The sequence below is a fragment of the Ctenopharyngodon idella genome, chromosome 3 (genome assembly GCF_019924925.1).
Source record: "Ctenopharyngodon idella isolate HZGC_01 chromosome 3, HZGC01, whole genome shotgun sequence".
NCBI classification, from domain to species: Eukaryota; Metazoa; Chordata; class Actinopteri; order Cypriniformes; family Xenocyprididae; genus Ctenopharyngodon; species Ctenopharyngodon idella.
The window spans coordinates 29884564-29911453 of NC_067222.1; the positions used below are offsets into that span (position 1 = coordinate 29884564).

The 26890-nt window shown below is 36.8% G+C and overlaps 4 protein-coding genes and 1 long non-coding RNA gene across 8 annotated transcripts; 1 reads left to right on the plus strand and 4 right to left on the minus strand.

Moving 5' to 3' along the window:
* Positions 1 to 623: 623 nt before the first annotated feature.
* Positions 624 to 9572, plus strand: bcl2l12 (BCL2 like 12). Of its 3 annotated transcripts, none has more exons than XM_051885503.1 (8): positions 624 to 869; positions 4241 to 4432; positions 7122 to 7377; positions 7879 to 8092; positions 8252 to 8368; positions 8633 to 8706; positions 8956 to 9213; positions 9331 to 9572. In XM_051885503.1, exons 2-8 carry the CDS (start codon positions 4260 to 4262, stop codon positions 9370 to 9372), a joined length of 1134 nt encoding a protein of 377 aa, XP_051741463.1. In that variant the 5' UTR covers positions 624 to 869; positions 4241 to 4259; the 3' UTR covers positions 9373 to 9572. The 3 variants fall into 3 exon arrangements, with proteins under 3 accessions (XP_051741463.1, XP_051741462.1, XP_051741464.1); XM_051885502.1 differs by lacking the exon at positions 624 to 869 and adding an exon at positions 1660 to 2036; XM_051885504.1 differs by lacking the exon at positions 624 to 869 and adding an exon at positions 1695 to 1714.
* On the minus strand, positions 5755 to 7114 carry LOC127508036 (uncharacterized). Its single transcript, XR_007928659.1, has 3 exons — positions 6559 to 7114; positions 6255 to 6309; positions 5755 to 6079 (listed from the first exon to the last, which is right to left on the minus strand). It is a non-coding gene; the product is annotated as an uncharacterized LOC127508036 (long non-coding RNA).
* Positions 9573 to 9574: 2 nt separating the features above from the next.
* On the minus strand, positions 9575 to 16749 carry tspan4b (tetraspanin 4b). Its single transcript, XM_051885521.1, has 8 exons — positions 15399 to 16749; positions 14486 to 14555; positions 13189 to 13380; positions 12343 to 12417; positions 12138 to 12233; positions 11944 to 12060; positions 10166 to 10249; positions 9575 to 10067 (listed from the first exon to the last, which is right to left on the minus strand). Exons 2-8 carry the CDS (start codon positions 14552 to 14554, stop codon positions 9999 to 10001), a joined length of 702 nt encoding a protein of 233 aa, XP_051741481.1. The 5' UTR covers position 14555; positions 15399 to 16749; the 3' UTR covers positions 9575 to 9998.
* A 1839-nt stretch (positions 16750 to 18588) lies between these two features.
* On the minus strand, positions 18589 to 21768 carry si:ch73-248e21.7 (mucin-5AC). The gene is made up of 2 exons (XM_051885501.1): positions 21480 to 21768; positions 18589 to 20661 (listed from the first exon to the last, which is right to left on the minus strand). The coding sequence occupies exon 2, from the start codon at positions 20362 to 20364 to the stop codon at positions 19054 to 19056; it is 1311 nt and encodes a 436-aa protein (XP_051741461.1). The 5' UTR covers positions 20365 to 20661; positions 21480 to 21768; the 3' UTR covers positions 18589 to 19053.
* Positions 21769 to 22320: 552 nt separating this feature from the next.
* si:ch73-248e21.5 (mucin-16) lies at positions 22321 to 26680 on the minus strand. Of its 2 annotated transcripts, XM_051885492.1 has the most exons (3): positions 26508 to 26609; positions 25857 to 25917; positions 22321 to 25771 (listed from the first exon to the last, which is right to left on the minus strand). In XM_051885492.1, exon 3 carries the CDS (start codon positions 25761 to 25763, stop codon positions 24000 to 24002), a length of 1764 nt encoding a protein of 587 aa, XP_051741452.1. In that variant the 5' UTR covers positions 25764 to 25771; positions 25857 to 25917; positions 26508 to 26609; the 3' UTR covers positions 22321 to 23999. The 2 variants fall into 2 exon arrangements, with proteins under 2 accessions (XP_051741452.1, XP_051741451.1); XM_051885491.1 differs by lacking the exon at positions 25857 to 25917 and having other exon boundaries at positions 26508 to 26680.
* Positions 26681 to 26890: the final 210 nt, after the last annotated feature.

Here is a 26890-nt window from a genome sequence, read left to right on the forward strand (position 1 = left end):
GAGTTTTTGTGGGAATCAACAGTATACCATGAATGCTGCCGATTGAGCTTAACTTGGCAAAGGAATGTTCCAGATTCAATAAAACTCACTTAACATTACATGTACATATGTGACAGATGCTTTCTTTAAATCCAAAATGACTTAAATGTTGTGCACATGGCAGGTTGACCTAACTAATAAAAGTACAGATAGTAAGATGGCACACAGTTTAAATCATTGGGGGTCTTTTGCTCTGTGCTTAAAGCATCTAAAGCCAGCAGAGAAAACACACAATTAGAACTATCTAAAATCCATTTAATTTTGGAACAACAGCTAAAAGGCCACAACATAGATTTTTTTTCATAGAAAGGAGTAGCCATTTTGAACTCTGCATCACAGTCCACCAAGCACTTTGTGTGTGTGTGTGTGTGTGCGTGTGTGTGTGTGTGTCTCTCTGAGAGTTCTTTGCTGGTTTCCTGTCACAGAGGAAGTGCCTCACCCAGCTGTGTTGCTCCCTATTGGCTCACAGTCAGGAGAACAGTGATTTGGGGCTGATAGGGTGGCCGAGCGAGGGATAGATAGAGCGAGTCCGGAGCGAAGAGAGGGAGAAGCAGTCAGGACAGGTCAGAGGGTAGGCAGGAAGAAGAGCGTGCACAGCTAAATTAAGACAGACAAGATGAAGAGAGCAAGTGAAGGAGGGTGCAGACTCAAAAGCATATCATCTCTGCTAAAGAGGAAATAACTCTGAGGTAAGACATCTGAGAGCAGATGAAGCTTCAGAGAAGAAAAAATAGTTGCACGGACAGATTTGACGAGTATAATAAAAAAGGCTTGAGAGTCTGTCAGCTTTGGATGACAAGGATGTTGCTGCAAAGAGGCTTTTTTTAATGGTAACTACATTTAATTTCTTTACTGATTTTCTCTATATGTGCAATTTCTTGATGATGAACAACATTGAGAGCTTTTGAACTTGTATGGACTTTCAATGATACTTAACCCAGAATGTTTGCATGTTTCTTGATCTTTCATTAACTCTGAATTTCCTATTTCACCCTTATGAGATTCAAGTACAATTCAGGTTTGTTCACTGCATACTTTAGTTTTATGCCTCTATTTCTCTGTCTGACGGTCCATCTCTGTCTCTCCCAATCCTTGTACCAGTGTCTGATTTACAGATGACGCTGGACGGGGTTTGGGGGGGGCTGAGGGAGGACAAATGCTCCCCAACTTTCTTGTCATCAATATTACCAGTCACCAAAATAACTCTCTTTTCTCAATGGCTTTTTTTTCTTCTTCTGAAAATAAACCCTGTTTGGTAAAATACACACCTGAGTGGTTTTGTTTTTTAGTTGTTTCATGTAAATTCATTTCATTTTTTCTCTTAAACTGTACTTCAGTGTCCATTTTTAGTCATAAAGTAGAAATTTGTTTTTAACACCATCATACAAGACAGATGAAAAGTAAATAAACTTTAAAATGGCAAAGTAACACAAGGAGTAAAATAACTTGTCGCGTTAATGACAATTATAGCCAGTTAAACACATGATATAGGTCACATAATAGTATGTGTAATACACTAAAAAGTTTCTTAATGTAGCAATTGAGCATACTGGACTTGAACCTTGTCCAATGGGAAAATGGAGCCGTCCCTCGTCCAGTGACATGCGCAGTGCGCACAACGTAAGTCGGTCATTCCGCAGGTCGGACTATTGACGCGGTGGTAGTATTGAAACCGGTAAGCTGAAGCTCTGTTAGTTTCGACAGTGGAGTAGTATCTATAACATCGATATGAATCACCGCTCCAGACCTGATTTGATACACTGGGTGATCTGACATACCTGTGAACTCTCCAATAACATCAGACACACAACTGACTTTTAACTCGTCCGAAGTTTACCAGAGTTCGCTGCTGACTCGTTCGTAAATGTATCTGTTTTGTTTTTAGTATCCGAGTTTTAATAATATTGACTTTGTCGATGCGTTTTGTTGCTTTCTGTTTCTACGCGTCGCGACTCGGCTGATTTTTTCGGACGTGGAGGAGGAGACATATTTATCAGGTATGAACGAGTAGTCGCAGATACTTGTGCGCTTGAACTTTTGTAAGGCAGGTATTTTCTGATGATGCTTGATTTCATCAAAGACAGTTGTCCTCTTATGACTGTGACTATTTGCTCGAATTCAGGTATAAGTAACTATTGTAAGCATTGTTATGTTAAAAAGAGTAGCCTATCACGAGTTGTGTCAGGTATCAAGAAATCTTGAATCTGGTGTGGCAGAATGAATGTAAAGAAGCTTAATGTAGCTAATTCATTTTAATCAATCATCCATTTACGTTTAATTACACTCTGACACACAAACAGCCTATCTAACCCATTGGTTGGTTAGTAGCATAGAGTAAAGTTACTTACAGACAAGCTAGACAACTACAAATTCAGTTACAGATCTGGGGCTTAAGATATGACATGGTTACTAACAGGATCTTACATTTTGGATGTTACAGTAATATGACACTGGTGTGTAACTGGCAACATAAGAGTTGCATCCCTACATGTGCTTAGTGTTGTAAAAACAAGAGCAGGGAACCACAGTCACCTGATGACACTGACAAACCTCATCAGTTACTAGCATTTAGCAATTATGGAAAAAACGTGCTTCATTTTTCATAAATGTATAAAATGCCATTTAAGCCAAGAACGTGTCATCAGTCTGACGGATTTGCAATGCAGAAAATTCCTCTTATGAAGGAACATTAGTACTTACATTTTTACCATGAATGTAAGTAAACATGACTCAATAGCAGAAGCTGGGTGAGGGTGTTTTCTCGCTTCTGCTGTGAAATCCACACTTGCATAGTTGGAGGCTGCTTAGAATTGATAAGGTATTGGCTAATTGTGTACTACCAGACCGTAGATCACCTCTGATCTTACGATTAGCACAGTTAATGTGGGTACATTTAATAATTCCAATCCTCACGCAGTATAATATTCCATACTTATTCCACATACAAAAATAGTAGTTTTGTATATTAGTTAAAACTCATTTTGTACCATTCATAATAAGTGTGTCATAAAAAATGAACAGGGTCTAGGCTCATACAAGTGGGCTAAGAAGGGGAAGATGAACAAAAACATGTAAATGTGTCAAGTGTTTTGAGTTGTAAAACTGCCCTGGCCTGCGTAAGAAACAACAATAACATACCTACAGTGGAATTTACAAGGTCTGATGGGCCATAATAACCTGCAAAGTAGGTTACACAATGAATGAGAGAAATTATAGGAATGTTATGCTTTACAAAAAGAGTTGTTTGATTTCAGGCTTACATACCAAATAATAAATGAGTTTTTCATTTTCACTTGAATATATATATATATATATATATATATATATATATACATACACATAATATAAATTTGTGCTGACTGAGTAGTTGTCAAAAAAGAAACCAAGGGCCAAGTTTAATCCAGTAATAAGGCATCATAGCAGCCAAAGTGGCACATGCATATATCACATTTATTATGCAATAAAAAAAATAATAAAAAAAAAAAAAAAAAAAAATATATATATATATATATATATATATATATATATATATATATATATATATATAATATAACTATATATATAACTATAATATATATATATATATATATATATATATATATAAAACTGGTCTTCATTGATAATTTCAAGTTACTTGAATGCATTTGCAATTAAAATGATATAGATTTATGCTGATATTATTGAAAACCCTTCTTGGAGTGCACTGTATAGGCCTATACACACACAGTTGATACTATGTTAAATAATCCAAGGATTTAATTATATTATTAGAACATCAATGCGTTTTTTGTTTCTGTTGAAGTGCTGAGCTTGTCATCATGTTTGAGGTGTTTGTAAAAGACCATACGTGACGTAGATAAAATATCTGAGGTAAACTGACTGGAACTTCCAGCTCTTAGTCTCTTTGTGTTTTTTTTATTTTTATTCTTTGTATGTCACTTGTTGTACTTTCACTTCCTTCAAGTATCCACTATGAATTAAGGTACTACTCACTTCTCTTTAGATGGGATGGATTATTGGTTGTTTTTTAATACACAAACATACAAAGTGTATATTAACCTCCAATCAATCTTCTGTCTCAATAGAGATTTGAGGCTCTGGTTTAGTTTAACTTGTGGAAATTTGTTCAGCAGTACATTATAATTGTGGACTGGTGGTTTGTATTGTCGTGTAATCTGAAAGTGTTCTCTCTGTCTTTCAGTTCTCTCTCTGTCTCAGCGATGGCAGACGTGGTGGCCAGGCCTGCATCCCCCTCTCCGTCTATCTCTCTCCTGGAGATTAAAGCGGAGACTCGGATGGTGCTGAAATCTTTCCTGCGTCACTCGCTCTCGATTCCTCCTGATGAGAGGCCTGGAAGGATAGGAGGAGAATACAGAGACCCACACAAATACAGGTGACACAAATCATTCAATCACATACAGAATTAAACACTGGCATGACGTGAAGTAAAACAACGCCATTTCAAAGCAATTTTGTAAATATCATCTTATTTTATTAGACTATGGTGCTTATAATTCCTTTTAAAGGGTTAGTTCACCCAAAATTCAGTCATTAATTACTCACCCTCATGTCGTTCCACACCTGTAAGATCTTCATTCATCTTCAGAACACAAATTAAGATATTTTTGATAAAATCTGATGGTTCAGTTGACAGCAAGATAATTAACACTTTCAGATGGCCAGAAAGCTACTAAAGACATATTTAAAACAGTTCATGTGACTACAGTGGTTTAACCTTAACCAAAATGCCACTCTTTGGCAGTTTGATACGCGCTCTGAACCACTGATTCGAAACAAAAGATTCGTAAAGTTTCGAAGCTTCACGAAGCAGTGTTTTAAAATCGCTAGATATTGTTGAATAAAGTCGTTATTTTGTTTTTTTGGAGCACAAAAAGTATTCTCGTCGCTTCATAACATCAAGGTTGAACCACTGTAGTCACATGAACTGTTTTAAATACGTCGTAGCTTTCTGGGCATCTGAAAGTGTAAATTATCTTGCTGGCAATGGAGGCCTCACTGAGCCATCAGATTTGATCAAAAATATCTTAATTTGTGTTCTGAAGATGAACGAAGGTCTTACGGGTGTGGAACGACATGAGGGTGAGTAATAAATGACAGAATTTTCATTTTTGGGTGAACTAACCCTTTAAATTGTTTTAAGACTAGCACTTGAAAAGATTCAAGTCAGTTCAGAATCATATAGGTTTTTAATCATTATATCTTTTAACCTAGTTTTCTCCATCACAAAAAAGCAGTGAAAGACAAACAAATCTGCCCTAAAACAGTGACTTTAGCCTAAAGCAGTTTTAAGAAGTTGATCTATTCTAGATGATGTACAAAAGAGTCCAGAGCTTTTTGTTGAGTGAACTTGAGTGTAATGTGACGGTAATAAGATTAAGACAGGATTTATCTGTTTTATGGATTCATGACATTTTGAACTCTGTAAAAATGGCGTGTGTTGTAATTTAAGAAAGTATTAACTACAAGAGGATTTGGTAGAAATACTGTCCCCCGGTTTCACAGACAAGGCTTAAGCTAGTCCCAGACTAAAGGCATGTTTAAGCTGTTTTAACTGAAAGCAACCTGTACTGACATATCTTAAAATGACATTGTTTTATCTCAAGATGCACACCAGTAATGTTTTTTTTTATAGTTTATAAAAGATGTGTGACATTATGACCCAAAAAGGGAAAATAATCAGGCAGAAGGCGGTAGTGAAGCTTCAATAAACAAACATTTTTTATTCAAAAGAAAATAATATTAATAATTATGAAAAAAACATTAACATGTTAAAAGGATGCAGCAGACCTTCAAAAAGAAATCTACAACAAAAACAAACAAACAATAATATTAACAGTGGGTAATGCAAATCGAACAAATAAGTCAGCACCATGAAATGACTACGATCTACTTAGTCCCTTTTTGTCTTTGGTGTGGCCTCAGTTCTCCCTTGGCCAACTCTGGTCCAACATCCAACCAAAAAAAAAAAAAAAAAATCTCAACAATAATTCAACCTAAAATAAACGGTAATCGTGCATCCCTGTAAGAGAAAACACAATCCATTACTGAAAAGAAATATTTACAATACAAAAGAAAAATCACATACTCAAAACATTTAAAAAAATAAAACATTCAAAATAAACTTTAAAATCATTAAAAAATTTAAAACTTCCTTTTATAAACCCTTTATTTTTTAAGAAAAATAAGAATAATACCTCTACCATCCGTTATTTTGGTTTATGACACTCGGGCAACCATCCAGCCATAATACTAAAAAACAAACAAAATATCATCAATACTCAACAATGTTCCACCAATATTTGACATGTGACTGCACATAAGCGATCCTAAAATCTGCTGGTCTGTTGCCACAATGCAATACGTAAACGTGCTGTGACTTCCCTTTCAATGAACAAATGGAAGACGTACAACAAACAAAAGGGCAACCCATTATTTAACACATAACTACATGTACAATAACTTCACAAAACTTACTAATCTAGCGTCACAATGCCGTACCTTAAATCTGCCGCGACTTCCATTCATGAATCGACAGCGGAAAAACAAAGGGAGGAAGTGGAAGAACAAATCTCATCACTTCCTTTTATAAAACTGAGGCTGATGGGTTTTGTAGTTCCCGAAACACGCCCTGTTACAATCACTTAAATATCCTAATTGAACTAAGGCCTAATCCTGGTTTAGGCTAAGCCCTGTTTTGTGAAACCAGGCCTATATGTTTCTAGTCAAACTTAGACACTTAAACTTTATGCTATTCTAAAAGATTAAGGAGAATCTAGTCCATCTGATCATTCTTCATCTAATTACAGATGAATCTTTCTGTTCATCTGTCAATCATTGATAATTATTTGAAAATATAAACTGCTGCTTCCCTCACTATTGTGACAGTTCTTCCAGGATACTAACTTCATTTATTCAGTGGTCCAGGGGAACTTCTAGTGGTCAAGTCATCTTACTTTATCAATTATGTCAATTTTTATTATATGAACATGCAAATTTCATGCAAAATTCTTGTGCATTCAATATTTTGGAAATGACCAGTTTCTCTCACTTCCCTTTTTCAGTGCCTCTACAATAGATAAGATAAGGAAAGATGCCAATGGATGGGACTCTTTGGATGAGGAGATCAGTGCCGCAGAGGAGAAGAAACATGGAATTAAAAATTTCATAAAAAGAAGACTGAGAACCCGTTCGTCCACAATCCGCCATGCTAAGAAAGACGGTAGCACTGATCCAACTCCAAACAACAGCCTGGAGAAGCAGAGTCAGTCTGACAAGCCATTGACAAATGGAACACACAGTTTACCCAGAAAAATGGAGGTAAACCCCCCCACAAAAAAAAAACAAAAAACTAAGGACTGTTTTACACCGCAAATTAATAACAGAGCTGATTACAATATATGTGTAATTTTGTTACTTCATAAAAATCTACAGTGTGATAATCACAAGCATTACATTTTAAAAATGATTTCTGCTCTGTTCAGTTTGGCAAAAATAGGCTCCTACTTTTCAGCTGTGCTTCTGCAACATTTCTATTTGTGCTCATGTTGCTAATGTGTAGCCTGTTAATATGGGCACCAACATAAATATGCATTGCCGATACATGCTGTGTGAAACAGGCAAACACTATTTATATCTGTAGAGACCAAAACCTGCTCTTGTTTCATCTGGGGCATGGACTGCAAAGCTAATGGTTTCAGTATTAAGAATTTCCTGACCAGTCAAGGAGCCAAAATGTATTTATTTTTAATTTCTTCTTTCTTAACATTGTGTTTTAATATTGCTCTTCAGAACTTGTTAATGAGAACATTTTCCTTTTAGGAAGAGATATGCGCTCCATCCTCTGCGTCTGAAGAGGAAGGCGACAGAAAATCAGGGGACAGAAATAAGAAAAAGAAGAAAAAACTGAAAATATCTGATATACTCAAAAAAGTGTCTTTTAAAAAAGAAGAGCCTCGTCCTCGGCGCCCGACCACACTGCCTTTAAAAGATGCTTTAGATGGTCCACAATCTGGGGAGCATCCTGCTTCACCATGTAAGTTTCAGACATAGAAGATATATAGCTTGTTTTTTGGGTAAAGAAGTTGAGACACAGAAGGCACTGTCAGGAATGTGTTGTTGATTGTCTTGTCATGTCTTATTATGTCTATCAATACTCTACTTTTCAAAAGTCGACGTAATATTTTTTTCTCAGCCCATCCTCCTGAGTTTTATGACGGTGTGGCAGATACTTTGGACAGAATTGCACAGAAACACAGCGTGAAAAAGAAATCCCCCGTTAAACCAGAGCCTGTGCCAAGTCCACCCAAAGGTAGATATAAAACCATAAACTGATGCAAAACTTGTTTATGACCTGACGAATTTATAATTTTATCATAATGTGTGAAGTAGATACATTTTCAGTGGAATATCAAAGCAAGAGCAGACCTGTTGTGTTGTCACATCTTGCTGTGTGCTGTTGTAACATGTTTAGTGCTTTAACAATAGCTTATTGTTATAATGGGCTGATGGTCTTTTTGAATGCTTTTCACTTGCATTGTTTGAAGGTGGTTACACTTCTTCTTTTTGTTCACAGTAAATGACAAAGAAGCCGTGGTTCAACAGCTCGTTCAGATATTAACTACAGAGGGGGATGTCATTAACGACAAGGTAATGATCCCTGATCTAAATTCGCCATTCTTATAAATCTTTTTTTTGGTATCCTACTTGGAAATAGAGTGAACTTGGCTCTTAAAGCTGCTCTTGGTTTCTTATCGTAAAGACTTAAGAGCATACATTTAATAAATCTTGTGTTTTTGACTATTTATGGTCATGAAAAGTGGTTATTTTCAGTTGCTGCCTTGGGTTTATTGTTGTTAGTCACTGTTTATCGTGGTTAATTGTTGTTTAATGTTGTAGATAAACAGCAACCCCTTCCTGCGGTCCACCCTCACTCGCCTCTCCTACCCATCTTTTGCCAAACTCCTTGACACGTACGCCAGTCAGAGTGAAGAACCTCCCGTTCCCGCACCGGTCAGCCCTACGCTGCGGCGTCTCGCCATCACCATGGATGTGTCTCGTCGAGTCGTGACAGCAACTGGAGTTCAGCGTCTGACAGGCTATGCTGAACGCTACATGGAAAACTTTGCACCATGGGTGAGGAGCCACGGAGGATGGGTGAGCATTTTTTGCTGTCTACATTTAACTTTTCCTCAGTCTCTCTGGAATATTCATCTGTTATATTCTTCCAGAAGGGGGCAGAGTTGTATCATTTTTTTGTGTCTTCTTCCACAGGATAAAATTGCACAATTGGATGAAGTCCTGGAGTGTGATTGACCTTGGACCTTTTCATTATGAACTCTGAATCATGTAGCATGACCTCTGTGAGGCGAAGAAGAAGAAGAAGAAGAAGAGAAGAACCAGCCAACTGGGGAACTGACACTACTTGATTAGAAAGATGTATTTATTCTTTTGTATTTTGGATGTTTTGAAATTTTTTATGTGCTATTTTATACCGAAATACATGATGACAATCATCTACTGTTGTATTGCATTATTTTTTTATTTGTAATGATCTTAATAGACGTTAATATAGTACAGACCGTTGGTTTAGTATAACAAATCATCAACTCTTAAACATTTGATTTCCATTTGTAGGAAATTCACATCGATTGCATGTTCATTGCAAGCAGTTATTTAACAAAGAGTGCAATAATACTTGGATTTACTTTTTCCACCTACTGTATACATTCACTTTATATTCATTTAATCTTCTTTTGCAAAGTACAAATTAATTATTTAGCCTTTTATCTGGTAAATCAATTTAGCTGAGATTCAACAGAGCTTCTTCCTAAGTGCAGCAGCACTGTAATCTATGTGCACATGCATATCACATCCAGTATCGCTAATAGGCAAGTCCATTTAAATGTTCATTACGTATTCAGAATGGGGCGAAGGAAGGGTCAGTCCATGTATTTTTCTGCTCGTAGGATTTGGCAGTACATCAGCATGGAGAACACCAAAGCAAGAATCTGGAGGGAGAAAATGCAGTGGCATAATATCTGAGTGCATGCAGAGCTTGAATTAATATAATAAACAGGCTGCCGCAGATACATGAGTTTCAAAGTACCTGAACGATTCCAATACAAACTCCAAACACAAGCACTGAGGTGATGTTAGCCAGAAGCCAGTCCTTGGCCTTCTCATAGCACGGCTAAAACACATTAAAAAACAGTTCATTATTCTTTTTTCTTTTTTTTTTTAGATCATTATCTCAATTGTTTATTTTGAGATCATTATCTCAAAATCATCCCTGACGTAGTAATCAGGTTCTCAGTTTAATTTGCGGTAATGACTGGCTAGAAGTACATCTTGCTTATTACATGGCTTGTTATACAATTGTTATAAATAAACAAAACCATTCAGACATTTTAGGTTAGTAAAGTCTTATAATGTTTTTGAAAGACACTCTTATGCTCAACAAGGCTGCATTTATTTGATCACAAATACAGTAAACATAGTAATATTGTGAAATATTTAACAATTTAAAATAACTATTTGAATATACTCTTTGATCATAATAATTCAGGAAATACTTAAAATAACTGTTAATCTGTAAAATGTTTAATGAAAATTTCTGTAAACGTTTTTTGCACTTTAAACACTGTTTAAAGTGCAAAAGCTATTTAAGTTAGGATAAAGGGCAAAAACTATTTAAGTTAGGGTATTTTACATTATTTTTACAGATTTTTTTATTGTGTGAGCAATGGTGTCAACTGTCTCTTTGCGCCATCTGGTGGTGATTTCGCAAATTATAATCGCCACTATTTTTGTCATTTTACACACATTTGTATATAATTTAAGAAAATACAGTATAAACAATACAGTAATGTTTTTGTACAAATAATATTTGACTGCAAGTTAACCAATCAGAATAAGGTATTTCAAAGAGCCATATAACAAAGAGAATTAAAGGGTTAGTTCACCCAAAAATGAAAATTCTGTCATTAATTACTCACCCTCGTGCCGTTTTACACCCGTAAGACCTTCATTTATCTTCAGAACACAAATTAAGATATTTTTGATGAAATCCGATGGCTCCGTGAGTCCTACATACATAGGGAGCAATGACATTTTCTCTCTCAAGATCCATAAAAGTACTAAAAACATATTTAAATCAGTTCATGTGAGTACAGTGGTTCAATATTAATATTATAAAGCGACGAGAATATTTTTGGTGCGTCAAAAAAAAAAAAAAAAACCGACTTATTTAGTGATGGCTGATTTCAAAACACTGCTTCAGGAAGATTCGGAGCGTAATGAATCAGCGTGTCGAATCATGATTCGGATCGCGTGTCAAACCGCCAAACTGCTGAAATCACGTGACTTTGGCGCTCCGAACTGCGGATTCGACACGCTGATTCATTATGCTCCGAATCTTCCTGAAGCAGTGTTTTGAAATCGCCTATCACTAAATAATTCGTTATTTTGTTTTTATTTGGCGCACCAAAAATATTCTCGTCGCTTTATAATATTAATATTGAACCACTGTACTCACACGAACTGATTTAAATATGTTTTTAGTACCTTTATGGATCTTGAGAGAGGAAATGTCATTGCTCCCTATGCAGGCCTCACGGAGCCATCGATCTAAACAAAAATATCTCAATTTGCGTTCCGAAGATGAACGAAGGTCTTACGGGTGTGGAACGACATGAGGGTGAGTAATAAATGACAGAATTTTCATTTTTGAGTGAACTAACCCTTTAACATTTCAGATGTAACGTTATGTAGGGTTTGTTCCGGCCTTTATTTTACATTAAGCATGTGGTTGCAATCACCAACAGACCAACAGATTTAGGAATGCGTGGTACTTAGCTGACCCCATGACCCCAGAAATTATCTGACCTCTTCCCAGTGATGGCATTCTTGAGAGGTATCCCTGCAGCAAGAGTCAGGAAGTTTTTTGCCATTGTCTGTTTTATTGTGCCAGTCGGTGTGGTTGCTCACGCCACAGCACTTGAACTGAAGGAAACAGAATCCATGAATTACATTGAAGAATCTCAGCCTTCATATTTGTGACAGTTATAAACCCAACTCACAATCTTCTGCATGTTGTCCCAGGAAGTTTTCAGCCCTGCTTTTCTTCTATAGTCATTCATCCCCTCTCTTAGGTCATCCTTAGCTTTTTTGTCTAACTAAATGGACAAAACAGAGAGAAGCGGATAAACAGGAAGTAAGAAGGCAAAGTGTTTTCCTGAATGGAAAGGCTGAAATATTTGCAAGGCTCAGACATTATTCTCTTACCTCTTCATGATACAAACTCAAAACCAAAATCAGCGTCACTTCTATCATGACTAGAAACAAGAGGATCACAAAAAACTGAAAGAACAAGAAAGAACTGTTAGAGCACATGAATGACAACGATATATTTAAAAATAGACATGGTGTATTATGTCAGTATTCCTATTTAGGAAGAAAAATCACTAATTAAATATTTTTAATATCTAATTTGTTTCTCTTAGGCTGCAATGAGGTTAAAAAAGAGCAATTGGACACTTCTGCTTCTCAGATTTTTATCCTGAAAAGTCTCAACGAAGTCTAATTCTGGTCGCAAATTTGCCAAGATCAATCAAATTCTTTCAACATATGAACTAAAATATTTCTCATCAAATACTAGTCCAAATTGTCTGAACTGTGCTATAGACACAAATCTTATTGTTGTGTAAATCTGTACCCAACAATTGCCTCTCTTTTTTCCCTATAAGGAGAAACATCCGAGATGAGGATGATACTTGAACTTCTTTATATTCCAAATATAAAATGGACATTAAATTGAAATTATTTAATTATGTACTTATAAATTACATAAACATACTACCCTTCAAAATTAAGTCTCTTTTATTGCCTACTCGTTCGCGTGGCAAAAATGACGTTGTGCTTACCAATAAGGCTGCATACAGCAGAAACTATTAAAATATTATTACATCATAAAATAACTGTTTTCTATTTGAATATATTTTAAAATGTAATTTAATCCTGTGTGATGGCAACACTAATTTCAGCAGCCATTACTCCAGTCTTCAGTGTCACGTGAGGGCAATTTCCACATTTGTTTTACAGATGTCAGTTAGGATCCAGGTACCACCTTACCGTCATCAATAGACACTTCTGCTCTTTTAGAGCACCAAGGCATCCGAGAAACCCTGTTACCATGGTGACACCCCCAGCAACAAGCAGCAGGTTGGCCGCGGAGAGTGAAGGGAAGGACAGCGGTAGAGATGAAAACTCTGACTGTGTGAAGGCGAGCCACACCCCAACACCAAATAAACCACATCCTCCTAACTGCACAAACAAGCAGGTAAAGAAAAATCATTGTACATCATGTTCACATAAGTGACTTCGCATCAGTTTAAAGCAGGTCATCCTAAGGAACTGCATGGCCTTCATAAACATAATGGGCTAGTACTGAACGTACCTGCATATTCTTCCATATTTTGTACATATTTATTGAACCGATGTAATACACTTCTCGAATTTTAACCACTAGGCATCATCAGGGCTTGACATTAACACCCACCAGCCCGCCAAATGCGGGTGGATTTCAGCAGTCACACCTACTAGCCACATTGGCTGGTTGAATATTAAAAAGGCATCTGAAATAATAAACTGTGCAATGCAGTGTTGTCAAAAAAAAAAAAAAAAAAAAAAAACCTTCTGACGTAGGTTACAACCCGAATTCCAGAAATGTTGGGATGTTTTTTAAATTTAAATAAAATGAAAACTAAAAGACATAAACACGCATGTGTAACAGTATAATGAATCTGTGTGTCAGGTCTTAAAGTGACAGCAGCCTAATATACCTGCTGCCAAATTATGAGATGATATTAAAAATATCTATATTTTTGCCCATGGTATCGATGTCAAAATTGTGGCCAATGAAAATACTGAGTGGCCAGTAACATTGGAAATCCACTAACCACAGTGGCTGGTGAGCAAAAAAGTTAATGTCAAGCCCTGCTAGGCATCATACGCTTGCCGACTTTGTAAACTGGGCATCATACACTAAACGACTGAGGATCACACACTACCAGACCTTCAAGTTGACCTTCGTGTGATAGTTGATTCTGTTAATTTGGTCTTTGTTGGGACCACTTTTGATGGAGAAGCAAAAACGGATGAAGTATTTGTATAAGTTACTCAGTATTAACTTTTTGTTTGTTTACTGAACTGGTGTATAAAAGCAATTATAGTTACACTTGCAAATCTTGTGTGTCTGACTCTGAATATCATCATGTCATTCAGAGCAACATCACTCTCCGGCTCGTGTGTTCAGTGGCAGAAAGAATCTTACACGGGTTTGATGAATATGGTGATATACAGTATCAATATACAGTAGATCTGCAAATTGCCAAACTGATATTCGACAGAAGCCTAAAACAGAACTAACCCAAAAGATGAGGTTGAAGATAAACATGAGGTACTTCACACAGCAGAGGCAACCTCGTGACCCAGACATTCTGCATGAAAGAAGAAAGACAGGAATACAGTCACCAAATGACGACATAAAAAGTACTGTGTGTGTGCTTTTAACGTGTGCAATTACACTCTCCTCAACTGTAGCATGGAGAGGAAGTGCTGTTTCCAGGCAGGAAGAAACCACCCTTGTGCTGTACTGCTGATAGCATTAACTAGAAAGCCATTATGTTCCATGACTGAAACATGTACCTACTCATGTAGGGCCTCTCTTATACTTTAAACCCAAAGAATATTGTGGACGTCGATATGTGCCACTTCATATTCCATGACTGAAGGCAACATAATCATGATTGGTGGTTATTTTGCTCTTTTTGTTCCACAGAATGTGGCACACATGTGACCACAGAGCATATTATGGGACAAAATGTAAACATATAAGCCCCCTCAAAGTTAGGCAGCACATGGATTTATGATCTGATTTCAGTGGTATGTCAGTAATGGTTCTGGAAATTGCCACCATATGTATGTGTGAATTAAAACGTTTTAGTAGTTCTTAAAATATGAGATCACATAGAAACATAATCATACATTTAGTTTCTTGTGATTATATATGCTTGGAAAAAAAGTGAAATTAGCTTGAAGCATTTCCCCTTTTTTTTTATTCAACTTTTTTTTTTACCAATTCTGCCATCAAATATTTTTTCGGACCTAAATGAAAAGCATAAAATATCTTAAATATCTTAATAAATCACTGGTTTGCTCAAACTCATTGTGAACAACATTTGTAATTGTTTTCTCTAGTCTGCTTCAATAATGATCACAAATTTCTATATTTAATATTCCAAAATTTACATTAAATATGAAATCCAGTATAGTTGCTTTACCTTTATTTAGCTGCAGTGACTGACAGGCAATAGAAAGGTTTCCAAAAAAAGAGTTGAGTTTTCACTGTGTCCTGAATCCAAAGCTTCCTGTATTGTCTTTTTGTTGTTTCGTACTGATGAAGTTCATGAGATCTTGCTTTATTTATTCATTGACTGATATTTTCCACATCGCAGACGTGATTCCTTCGGTTCTCCAGGGTGTTAATAACTCTTCATAAGTGCAAAAAACCTTAAAGGCTTCTGTGTAGTGATGAACTTGAAATGTTGGTCTTGTAGTTTCCAGGCACACAAAATTCTTCACAAGCTTTTCTTTCTTTCTTTTTTGTTTAATTCCTTCAGACTCTTATAATTTCTCTCTATAGGATTACTTATGGTATTACAAAAAAAAACTGTTTCTTTTTTTAAGGTTACGCAAACAACGTCAAAATATTTATTTGCTTGTTAGTTTGTTCCCGCAGCCTTAATTGCTAATTCCCGGTTGTCTTTGTCTTTCTATCTTTTCTGTCAGCTATTTACCTCCCTCTCTTGTTCCAAATAACTTCCAGATGTAGTTATCAGCCCTCCCCTCTGACTCTTTCCCTCTCTCCTCCTCCTGGTGGTCTCTAGAGAATCCATTCTTTTCCAAGACCCTCCTCTCCTGAATCTTTCTCCCTCCCTCTTTCTTTTGGTTTTGTCCAAACAATCCTGATGGATGTGGCCAGCAGACACACATTTGAGGCTTTGCAGTCCTCTGTGTGTGTCGTTTTGTTTAGTCTTTAGATCTTTAATCTAGTAAACACACTACTAACCCTTTGTAGAACTCTCAGAAACACTTTTTTTGTTATAAACATTTGTAGTTAAAATCATCCATGTATCAGTGTACTGTATGTTCCCATATGGTGAACGTTATTTCACCAAGTACAACATATTCTTGGATCAACATTATGTTTATGTCAAGTTTAGGTTGACAGGGTTAGGTGCTTCTACATCAGTGTTATTCACCTATCATTTTCCACTGATTTTAGGAGTAAGTTGTGAAGTTTAGTGAAGGATGGAAAAAAGAGAAAGTTGGTAATCTTGCCAGAAGCTCCATCTGGTGGTCATTTGTAATTTTAGTTTATTCAGTGGAATTTGATGTCCCATTTTGATCATTGTAAGAATTTAAAATGTTACCCAGTGCGTTCAATGAAACCTATAGCCTTCATATAGCCTATATAAACCCTTCCTATAGCCACCAATGGTATTCCTACACTTGTCTGTTTTCTGTTTGGTGCACTCTTCCTTTAGATTAGAAGTGCTGCTGGCTTCTGATTTTTCTATAATTCAGTGGGATTATAGGTGTACATCTATTGCTGGCTATCCAGTCACATATTTAGTTTTTAGTCATTCTTGGGCCTCTTGTTGTGTTCAGGGTCAATATCCAGAGCAATAACTTTTAAAAGGGACAGCTTTCTGGTTAAAAAAAAAAAAAATTATATATATATATATATATATATATATATATATATATAAAATCAGTATAGGAAATATTGGTGTTTTGTATTTAACAAAAATATATTTTTAGATCATTTGATTGTATATTTTGCCATCATTCATTGAAATGCTATACTATAAATCTCTATGATAACAGTGGAAAAAGTATCATTCTCAAAATGTAAGTCTTAAAGTCTTAACCCTTGTGCTGTGTTGAAAACCCTTTAAGTTCCCTGTCAAAAATGAACGGCCTGCAAAAAAATTGCATATAAATCTCTCGTTATGCTACCTTATCACCAAATATTGGATTCAATCTTTTTGTCAGCTTGTTTTCTTTCAGTTAGGACAGGTTTTGTATTTATTTTTGGAACTGGCCTTATTTATCTGAGCTTATGTACCTCAGTTTTTGAGTGAAAAAGGCATTATTTGTGGATAATTTTATCAATTTTACATAAAATATATATAAAAATACACTGTTTATCACACTAGTTTTTCTTTTGTTTAACCTGGAAATTTGTTATGAAATGTTTTTTTTTGTACAAAATGGTACAAAGCCACACTTCTGGTGTTCACGGTCAAAAATGACCAGCCTACCAAAAAAAAAAAAGCGTATAAATCACTCGTTATTCTATTTTATCAGCAAATATTGGATTCAATCTTTTTATCAACTTGTTTTCTTTTAGTTAAGACAGGTTTTGTTTTTATTTTTGAAACTGATTGATCGTAGGTCTCTTTCATCTGAGCCTCACTGATTTGAGGATAAAGTTCATCTCTGTGAAAAAAAGCCTGTAATACTCAAAATAGTTTGTTTGTGTACATGAACGTGTGTGTGTGTGTGCGCAGATGCACGAGTATGCATGTATCCACAGGTCTAAGGCCTTATTTTTGCAAGCCCACATGTACATATGTGAACATGATGAACACGCTCCTGAACGCTAATTTTTTCTCTGATTTTTTACTCCCCCCATTCATTTTCAATGAGCGGTCATTTTTGACCAATATAAGCTCATATCAATGAGGCCTACGATCAATCAGTTTCAAAGATAAAAATAAAACCTGTCCTAATTTAAAGAAAACAAGTTGACAAAAAGATTGAATCCAATATGTGGTGATGATGTAGCATAACGAGAGATTTGTAAGCCTTTTTTTTTTTTTTTACCGGGAACATTACAAGTGTTACAGTGTGGGGGGAAAAAACACAATACATTACAAAAAGTATCAAAATTTTTTGGGGAAGTTGTTAGATACTGGTTGAGTAAAGTCAGTAAATTTTAGTCCAATGCAATAACATTAACCAGCATTTACGGGCAAATCCTCTCTGTGTCAAAATGACCTAAACACAACATGAGGGTTAAAGGTTGGCTAGTTATTTTAAACAGTAACATTGTGTGCCGCAATCAATGAATATTAGTGCATTGTCTCTAACCTCATACATGTACCCAAGTAGTATAACTGTATCATTAGATATGGATAAAGATACAAATTGTATTTTTTTTTTATCTGCATCTAGAGCAGGGGTTTCCAACCACATTCCTGGAGGCACTCCAACACTGCACATTTTGCATGTCTCCCTAATCAAACACACCTGATTCAGGTCATCAGCTTATTAGTAGAGACTCCAAGACCTGAAATGGGTGTGTCAGACAAAGAAGAGATACAAAATATGCAGTGTTGGGGACTTGGGAACCACTGATCTAGAGTGAAATGGATGAATGATGATTATTAATTAACACAGCCATTATTTTGTCTTGAAGTGTAGTCACATTTATTATTGTTCACTGAATTTTTGCAGACAAAATCCAGTCGTTTCAATAGGAATCCACGTGATCTGCAAATTCACATGAGGGTGAACAATTTCCCTGTGCAAATTTTGCAACATGTTCATTTTGTCATGTGAATTTGCCGTGTTGACCAGCAGAAGCTGTTTGATTTGAAAGTGGCTTAGCTTCTGTATGAGCTGTGTTTCATACAATATTGACAACAGACAACTGACTTTGTTTGCTAATGTTTTAGGAAAAAAAATTTAGGAAAATAATTAAGAGTTTTAGATCATCTTTGTACATTGCGCCATTGTTGATAAAGAATTGTGATAGTCAAACAATATTTACAAATCTATATTACTTAGTCCTTGACTGATGCACATGATGTAATCAAAATGCTCATTCTTACAAAATCCTTAACGTCCATTCGTTGAACAAGTCTTTCAGACGGCTGTGGTAAGACAGAACGTTTCTCCTCCGTTCAACTCCTTCTCCTCACTTTTGTCATCTCCTTTTTGTGTCTTGTTCTCTGCCACTGTTTTTCCCTCCTTGTTTTCGTCCACATCCTCATCAATGTAAAGCAGAGGTTCCTTCTCCTCCCATTTCTTAGCCTCTTTAGTACCTTCCCCACCCACTCCACCATTAGGCATGTCACCTTCGTCCAGGGCGGCGAATGTGCTGAGCACCATATCGTCTCCATCCTGTTTCCCATCATCAGGCAGAAGACCATCCTGTACTTCAGGGTCACATTCAAGCCCCTCCTCCATATTCACAGGCCCTGCCCATGCATCATCCCCCGCCCCTTTTTTCTTCTTGGACCGTTTACTTTGTCCATTCACGTACATGGGGCCAAATGTCTGTGAGGCTTTTTTCTTTCGCCGTAGGACGAACAGAATCATGCCAACACATAGCGCACAAATGATGACCACACACACTATGATTATCAATAACCAGTTTGTTTTTTCCGTGGCATATACACTGGTGTTGACAGCAGTAAATATTGTGGATTCTTCAGCAGGCGTCGAGACTAAGTTCCCTTTAGGAATAACTTCAGTAACTTCTGAAGATGATGCTGGAGTTGCAGTGGAGGTTATTGTGCTGGTCTCCACGAGGTCAGACGGAGTCACAGCCAAGCCTGCAGGTGGTTGAGACGTGATGGATGTGGGATCGAGGGCTGTTGAATCAGTAGCCATTGGAACAGCTGCTGTGGTGATTTCATCTGTAGGATGTTCTGTAGGACTGGTCAACTCAGAAGAAAAGCCAACAGTCGTTACATATTGAAGTGTGCTTGGGGCATCTGAAGTTATTTGTTCAGCTACTGCTGTTTCCACATAAGTAGGCGCAATAGTGCTGATCATTGTGGTCTGCTCTCTTTTAGCCAGTGTTGTTATTTCAAGGGCAAATTCTGCTGTTGTTTGTTCAGTCGCAGTACTGAGTGGCACATGATACACAGTTGTTGGTTCTTGAAGCATGGTGCTCACTGGAGAATCAGTTGTGGTTTCTGGATGATCCAGACCTGGTTCTGTCATTAGTTCAGTGACGGTATTTACAATTCCAGCAATGGTGCTTTCCGAACTTAACATTTCCCCCACAGTTGCAGAACTTAACATTTCCCCCACAGTGTTGATATTCGGTAATGGTGAGGTGATATGTGCATCTGGCTCTGTTGACACTTGTGCATCAGTGAACTTGAAACAGGCTCCAAGAGCAAGATACAGCAGCAAATTGCTAAAAACGAACCTCATGATGTTCATACTACTGGATGAAAAGTCAGCGATATTAGTCTTTGAACAAAAAATGTGCTCAGGTGATCTGATAATGTCTTTGGAGATCCACTTTTGAGGCTCGAGAATGTGATAGAAACCTCCAAAGCCTGACTATATATTAAAGGAGGGCAGCTGGCTGAAGAAATTCATTTTTTCTTGTTCTCTGTGTGTTTGGTGTTCTGCTGAGGTAATCTTGTGTGAATCTGGGCCGGAAGGTTTTACGCAGCCCTGTTCTTCCTTTTTCTTCTCTCTCTCTCTCTGTCAGTGTAGCACGAACGATTCTAGCTTTGAAATAAACATGTGACACAGTAAAAAAGACACCGGAAGAAAAAGACAGTTAGTCACAAAATTATCACTCTTTTTTTGTTTAAATAGAAATAGATATAAATAATATAATATATATATATATATATATATATATACATTAAAAAGTTCTAAAGTTTGGGGTTCGTAGGATTTTTTTGAAGTCTCTTATGTTCACTAAGGCTGCAAAACTACAGTAAAAATGGTAATACTGTGAAATGTTCTTTCAAATTAAAATAACTTTTTTCTTTTCTAATGTTTTTAAATGTAATTTATTCCTGTGATGCCAAAGCTGAATTTTCAGCATCATTACTACAGTCTTCAGTGTCACATGATCCTTCAGAAATCATTCTAATATGATGATTTGCTACTCAAGAAACACTTCTTACTATTACATTATATTTTCCTACATTATCTAATTTTTTATTAAATTGAATGTACTTTTTTGCATTTGGCAGATGCTTTCCAAAGTGACTTTCTTGGGAATTGAGCCCCATGACGTTATCTTTAGCACCATGCTCTATCTACCAGATGAGCTGCACTTCATTTGACGGTCAGAATAGAGGTGCGTCCTCAGGTTATTTCAGCGCACATCTACCATATTTACTAGAATGCGATTTGAGTGATTTGAATGACGATTTGAATGACCTTAATCTTTCTCTAAGCTTCATGTAGCGACTTTTATCTTTCTTCTTGCGTGGTCTACCTGTCCTCAAGCAACTTATAACATTACAGCCCCAAACTGGTTACAGTTTGTCTCCCGTTTGATCCCTTTATGAATAAGTGCAATTGACACTTACCTTCGTGCCTCTGAGTAAAGTCACTGCAAGCTCCAACCACCAAGACCAAACTGTACATGTGAAATCTACACACTCACTCATGCAGTGCACACCTATATCCTGTTCATTTCTCTTCCTCTCTCACTCCTACATGCTCTCTTTCAATTCTCCTCCCTCTGAAGATGTCATATCACTGCCTGCATCTGGACGAGAGAGGCTGCAGCTAAAAGATTAAAAAAAAACGTGCGACAAGTTATTGGTTATAGTGTGAATTATTATCTGAGGCTGAAGTAGAAAAAGAGAAGCCAGGCTAATGGGAAGCAGGGTGTGTTGACAGTTTTGTGGGTTTTGACTCTGCTTTGTCTGCACAACTTTGCCGTTAAGTGTCTCCATGCAAGCATGTGTGTGTTTGAGTGTGAATGTGTATGTGTGCGTGAGTACGTTTGTTGGGTGGGGGGTACTGCGAATTTAGAGAAGTGCGAAATTTTGTGTCTGAAGTAAAGTTTGCTTAAACTATTCTGAGAGATTTATTTCCTGCCCTCTCATATTTCACAAAATTTATTCTGATCATTTAAAACTCTTAGTAGAAAACATTAATTTAGGCATTTTTTACATGCATGTGATATCTTGACATTCATTTTAAAAATGGAGAATAATGTTTTTTCTTTCTGTTGATGTTTTACTTCAGCAGAACTCAAGACTTATCATTTCCTCTTTCTGAATATTTAACACCTTTTAATGAGATTTCGTGACATCTTTTCAAGAGATTTCATGTCTCTCACTGTCTTTTTTTTCACTACTCATGCACAACAGGAACTTGCATTATCTGTTGTAAATCTTCAAAATGATGATTCATGCCATCTCTAAATTAATATTTATTTTATTTCAGTTTATCTTTACAAGAGTAAGACAGCACTCTTAGGTAGACAAAGACAATATGTTGTCAGGGATATTCACCCCAAGAATTTTTCGGGCAAGTCACCGCAAGTCCTGAACGAGTGATGGTGGCAGCAAAAGCTGTCATTGTGTAGCCCTTTAAATTATATTCCTTCATTCAGTACTGTTGGCTCAAATATTTTGTATTAAATTTTGTGTGTTTATTTATTTTACTGGGGGAATGGGATTTTTGGAAAAAAATAACCTAGAAAAGTTCTGAATTTTTCAACAGTTTCTGTGGTTAAAGTGTCTGTGGTCCCTTCTCTTTTCCAAGGAAGGAAAAGCACTGTTTATCTTTCTGTTTATTTCACTGTTAAGCTTCAGAACTTTTCTAAGTAACATATGGAAACAAATGTTGTATCAACAATTAAAGTAATAGGTCTGTGCTTTCAACATAAGTTCTATAAATAGATAATGTTTTTTATAAATGTTGTTTTTTTTTTTTTTTTGTGGAAAAAAAAGTTCAGTAAACTTGAATTTTAAATTAATATGAGCATTAAGACTACAAAATAGTGATAGACAAAGAATGTATAATTCAGTTTAAGCAAACTGAAAAGGTTGTGTTTATACTCATTGAAATGGAATAATTTCTATGGGTGACTTGAAACATAGCACAACGTTAACAACAAAATATAATCAAAAACATCACATAGAGTTAAAACATCTATTACTTCTGAATAACAAATATTTATGTAGTCATTATGTCCCCAAGTTTTGACCAGAATCACAATTTAAATTCAAGTGCATCATCAGTGATCAAACTGAGCATGCTCAGCTGCCTGTTAGTTCGACCCTGACCACCAAACTTGACTTCATGTGCTATTGGAAATTTCCTACTTCCACTTCTAAAGTCGTAATTACTAGTTTGTCGTTTTCAAGTGCTTTATTGTCAGAAAGAATTGGACATCAGGTTAATTTTTGCCTATTTCTTGGGGAACTCTTATTAAAGCCAAAATGTATAGAAAATATTTTTGAATAAAATGCAGATCCCATTTGTTGGCAACCATATAAACATTACCCTCCCAATTGTATACATTCACAACATCTAGATAGCCAGCTTGTTGATGAGTCCAGAATTTCAGTCAAATAAATGCTATTATTTTTTTTTTTAAAAATACATACAATATGCGTACATACATGGCATATTTACGTAAATATGCATGACTTTAGATGTTGTGGGGAAAAAAGAATAAAACGTAAGTCATTACAGTTCTCACTTTTGCCTTGTTTATGGGCCACCCAACTGTCACTTCAGAGGCTGTTCATGTCCAATTTCTAAGTAGAAAGCTCATATTTACAATAACTCCAATAGCACACAGGTTTTTGCTGTGTAATGACATTGAATTGTCAATTTTTTGTACTTTCTATAATTCATTCAGCCTGTATAACAGAGTTTGTCTGACAAAATGGAAGTTGGATTTTTTTTTTTTTTTTTACAGTGTACAGCTGAGCACAAATCACAATTGTAGGACCACAAACGTGACGTCTTATTCAGACTTATTTACTTGCTCAAATAAAGTTTCCATCAAAATCCCCCTTTCTGTTTTAGGCAGAAGCCTGAAGGTATGTCTGTCCAAACTGTTTTCTGTCTTTCAAAGTTTATAACTACATGTCCTGCGTCCTCTCCTCCTTCAAGCGCCTGTTTGCGTACCAGAACTCTGTTATGTCATCCATAGTCACTCTAGGCTGAATCCACAGCCCATTCTCCTCATTATCCTGTTGCTGTTCTCTTCTCTTCATCCTCTCCTGCCTCTTTCTGTCTTTCTGCTTCCTGTCGGCCTCCATAGTGGATCCATTGACGTACCAGAACTCCACTCTCTCCTGCACCGATGCTTTGGGGTCGGCCCAAAGGCTCTCTTTCTCGCACTTCTGGCCTCCTTTCTCCCTCCGCTTCATCTTCTTTTTAAAGACCGTCAGACGCACCCACAGGAAGATGGTTATTCCTAGGAATAAGGTAGCAGTCATTGCTAAAGCCCACACTGTGATGAAGCAGACCAGTCTGGAATGACGAGACTGAGATTCTGGGTTTGGGTTCAAACATTTAGGCCATACTTTGCTTTCTGTGTCAGTTTTGTTTGTTTCGTTGGTTGTGGCATCAGTTAGGACAACGGTTATGATAGAGTTATTGTTATAGGTGGTGGTAACACCGGGTGTGTCTGTTCCTGTAATGTTTTCTCTTCCTGTGTGTGCCGTAGAGTTTGTGAATCTGTTCTGCTGTATCGTTGAGAGATTTACACCACCAACTGAGGTGTGATATTCAGGTGCATCTGTAACCGTTGGGTCTTGTGCTGTTGTGTAAGCTGTCGTGTTAATGGGAATGTCTGAGTTTTGTGAAGTTGACCAGTCATGAATTCTTGCTGTTGCCGTTGCAGCACTTACACCACCTATTGAGGTGTGATGTTCAGGTGCATCTGTAACCGTTGGGTCTTGTGCTGTTGTATAAGCCGTTGTGTTAATGGGAATGTCTGAGTTTTGTGAAGTTGACCAGTCATGATTTCTCGCACTTACACCACCTATTGAGGTGTGATATTCAGGTGCATCTGTAACCGTTGGGTCTTGTGCTGTTGTATAAGCCGTCGTGTTCATGAGAATGTCTGAGTTTTGTGAAGTTGACCAGTCATTTATGCTCGCTGTTGCCGTTGCAGCACTTAAACCGATTGTATTTGCTGCTGTGTCGTAAGGTTCCTCTCTGTGTTCACTTGTTAGGCTGTAACTTCCCTCAGTACTCTGTGTTCCTCTCGACTCCTCTTTCGTATTAGCAAATGTGGCCTGGGTGGAGTTTGTTTCATAATTTCCTTCATCTGCCTTTGTTCTATCATCCTCTTTCTCTGTCCAGGGAACTGTTGAGACACTGTTGAATGGGTCTGATAAGGTGTCTGCAGTCTGAACTGGTTGTCCGCCATTATTGTAACTCACACTTGACATGGTTTCTGTTTCATTATTTTGTGGCGTCAGTCTTGCAAAGTCAGTGGAAACTGTTGCATGACTTGTATTCTTGTGGCTCACAGCAACATTACTAGAAATGCCTACGCCATCATCCATCATGTCATTCTGAGATGAAGTACTGCTGTTGTATTGATGCAGGGATGTTGTTTCCTGTGTCGACATCACATTTGGGGTTGTGTTTGGCTGCGTATGCACGTCACTGGGCAAATTTGTTGTGCTGTCCTGCGTCGTGTTCAGAGGTGAGAAAGGCGTTGCATTAATTAGGATCTTGGGCTCTTGGTTTGTTTTTGTTGTTGCTGGAGTTACTTGTGTGGTTTCAGTGTAGCCACTCATGGTATTTGTTGGCAGTGTGTTGAAATAAAGAGCCGAGGCGATGAGGAAGTGAGTGAACCACACTGTGATGGACAGCAAAGTCATCTCCATTGTGACTTCTGTAAAAGATTGAGACAAGACATGAGTACAGACAACGTGACGACAAGACAGGAAAACACTTGAAAATAAAATGAATACACTTACAATAAAGTTCAGTTCCTTATGCATTAGCTGCTTAATAAGATTCTTAAGGATTCTTTATAGCCTTAATAGAAAGTTAAAAATACAGAATTTATTTAAAATACAATTTTTTGGCAACATTATAAATGTCTTTACTTTCACTTTTGATAAATTTAATGTATCTTTGATGAAAAAAGAGTGTTAATTTCTTTTTTTAAAATCATTCTGACCCCAAACTTTTCAACAGGGTATATACATATTTTAGAAATGGTATATAAAAGTATTTAGTTCAGAATAATGTATTGTTGTTTATTAATAAATTGAACCTTATTTTAAAGTGTAACCACATAAATGATGCGGTTATAGACTGCATAGAATTGTGTAACACTAATTAATTAATTTACTTACTTATTTTTGTAATCACTGTAAAAAAAAATCAATTACTTGATTAATTTGAGAATATACTGCCTCAGGAATCAACAACAAACACCAAATTCTGTTAGTTTTAGGTTTTGTTGGATCAGGCCTACAACAAACACACAACGTCTCGAAGCAGCATAACATCCACACTGCACATTAGTGCTTCGCTAAGAACAAACGAGAACTCTAACACAAGTATGGCTGTATTACTTCTCATTTAGGTTTAATTAACTGACAAAAACAAATAAACTCTACCTGATGTTCAGAACTCATCACGCTGTCTCTTCTTCCTGACGCCCCGTGATTTCTTCGTTTGTGCACTGGTGCCTTCTGGGATACTTCTGTCCCCTAGCTGAAGCTATGAAGTGACATGAGGAAATGACAGTTTGATCGCCATGCCAACAGTGGGATGAGGTGAGAGGTTGGGGTGAAGCAGGATGTGGTTCAGTGGCTCCACCTCTTCCCTCCATCAGTGCTGCTGTGGAACAAAAAATGTAAAGAGCAGATATGTGAACACATCCTGTTGACACATATTACATTCAGACTGATCAACTGCACATCATTCTAATGGGGACGCCATCTCACCACAGTACTGCTTTGACAGGATAACAAAGATGTCACTAGAGTTTTGGCCTTTT

Coding starts and splice junctions, on each gene's coding strand:
- si:ch73-248e21.7 (XM_051885501.1), bottom strand. CDS start 20,364: ATGAACATCATGAGGTTCGTTTTTAGCAATTTGCTGCTGTATCTTGCT.
- tspan4b (XM_051885521.1), bottom strand. CDS start 14,554: ATGTCTGGGTCACGAGGTTGCCTCTGCTGTGTGAAGTACCTCATGTTT. Junction 12,061..12,137: donor GGGACAACATGCAGAAGATT/GTGAGTTGGGTT, acceptor TGTTTCCTTCAG/TTCAAGTGCTGTGGCGTGAG. Junction 10,250..11,943: donor AATGCCATCACTGGGAAGAG/GTCAGATAATTT, acceptor AATGTGTTTTAG/CCGTGCTATGAGAAGGCCAA.
- bcl2l12 (XM_051885503.1), top strand. CDS start 4,260: ATGGCAGACGTGGTGGCCAGGCCTGCATCCCCCTCTCCGTCTATCTCT. Junction 8,707..8,955: donor GGGATGTCATTAACGACAAG/GTAATGATCCCT, acceptor TTAATGTTGTAG/ATAAACAGCAACCCCTTCCT. Junction 9,214..9,330: donor TGAGGAGCCACGGAGGATGG/GTGAGCATTTTT, acceptor CTTCTTCCACAG/GATAAAATTGCACAATTGGA.
- si:ch73-248e21.5 (XM_051885491.1), bottom strand. CDS start 25,763: ATGGAGATGACTTTGCTGTCCATCACAGTGTGGTTCACTCACTTCCTC.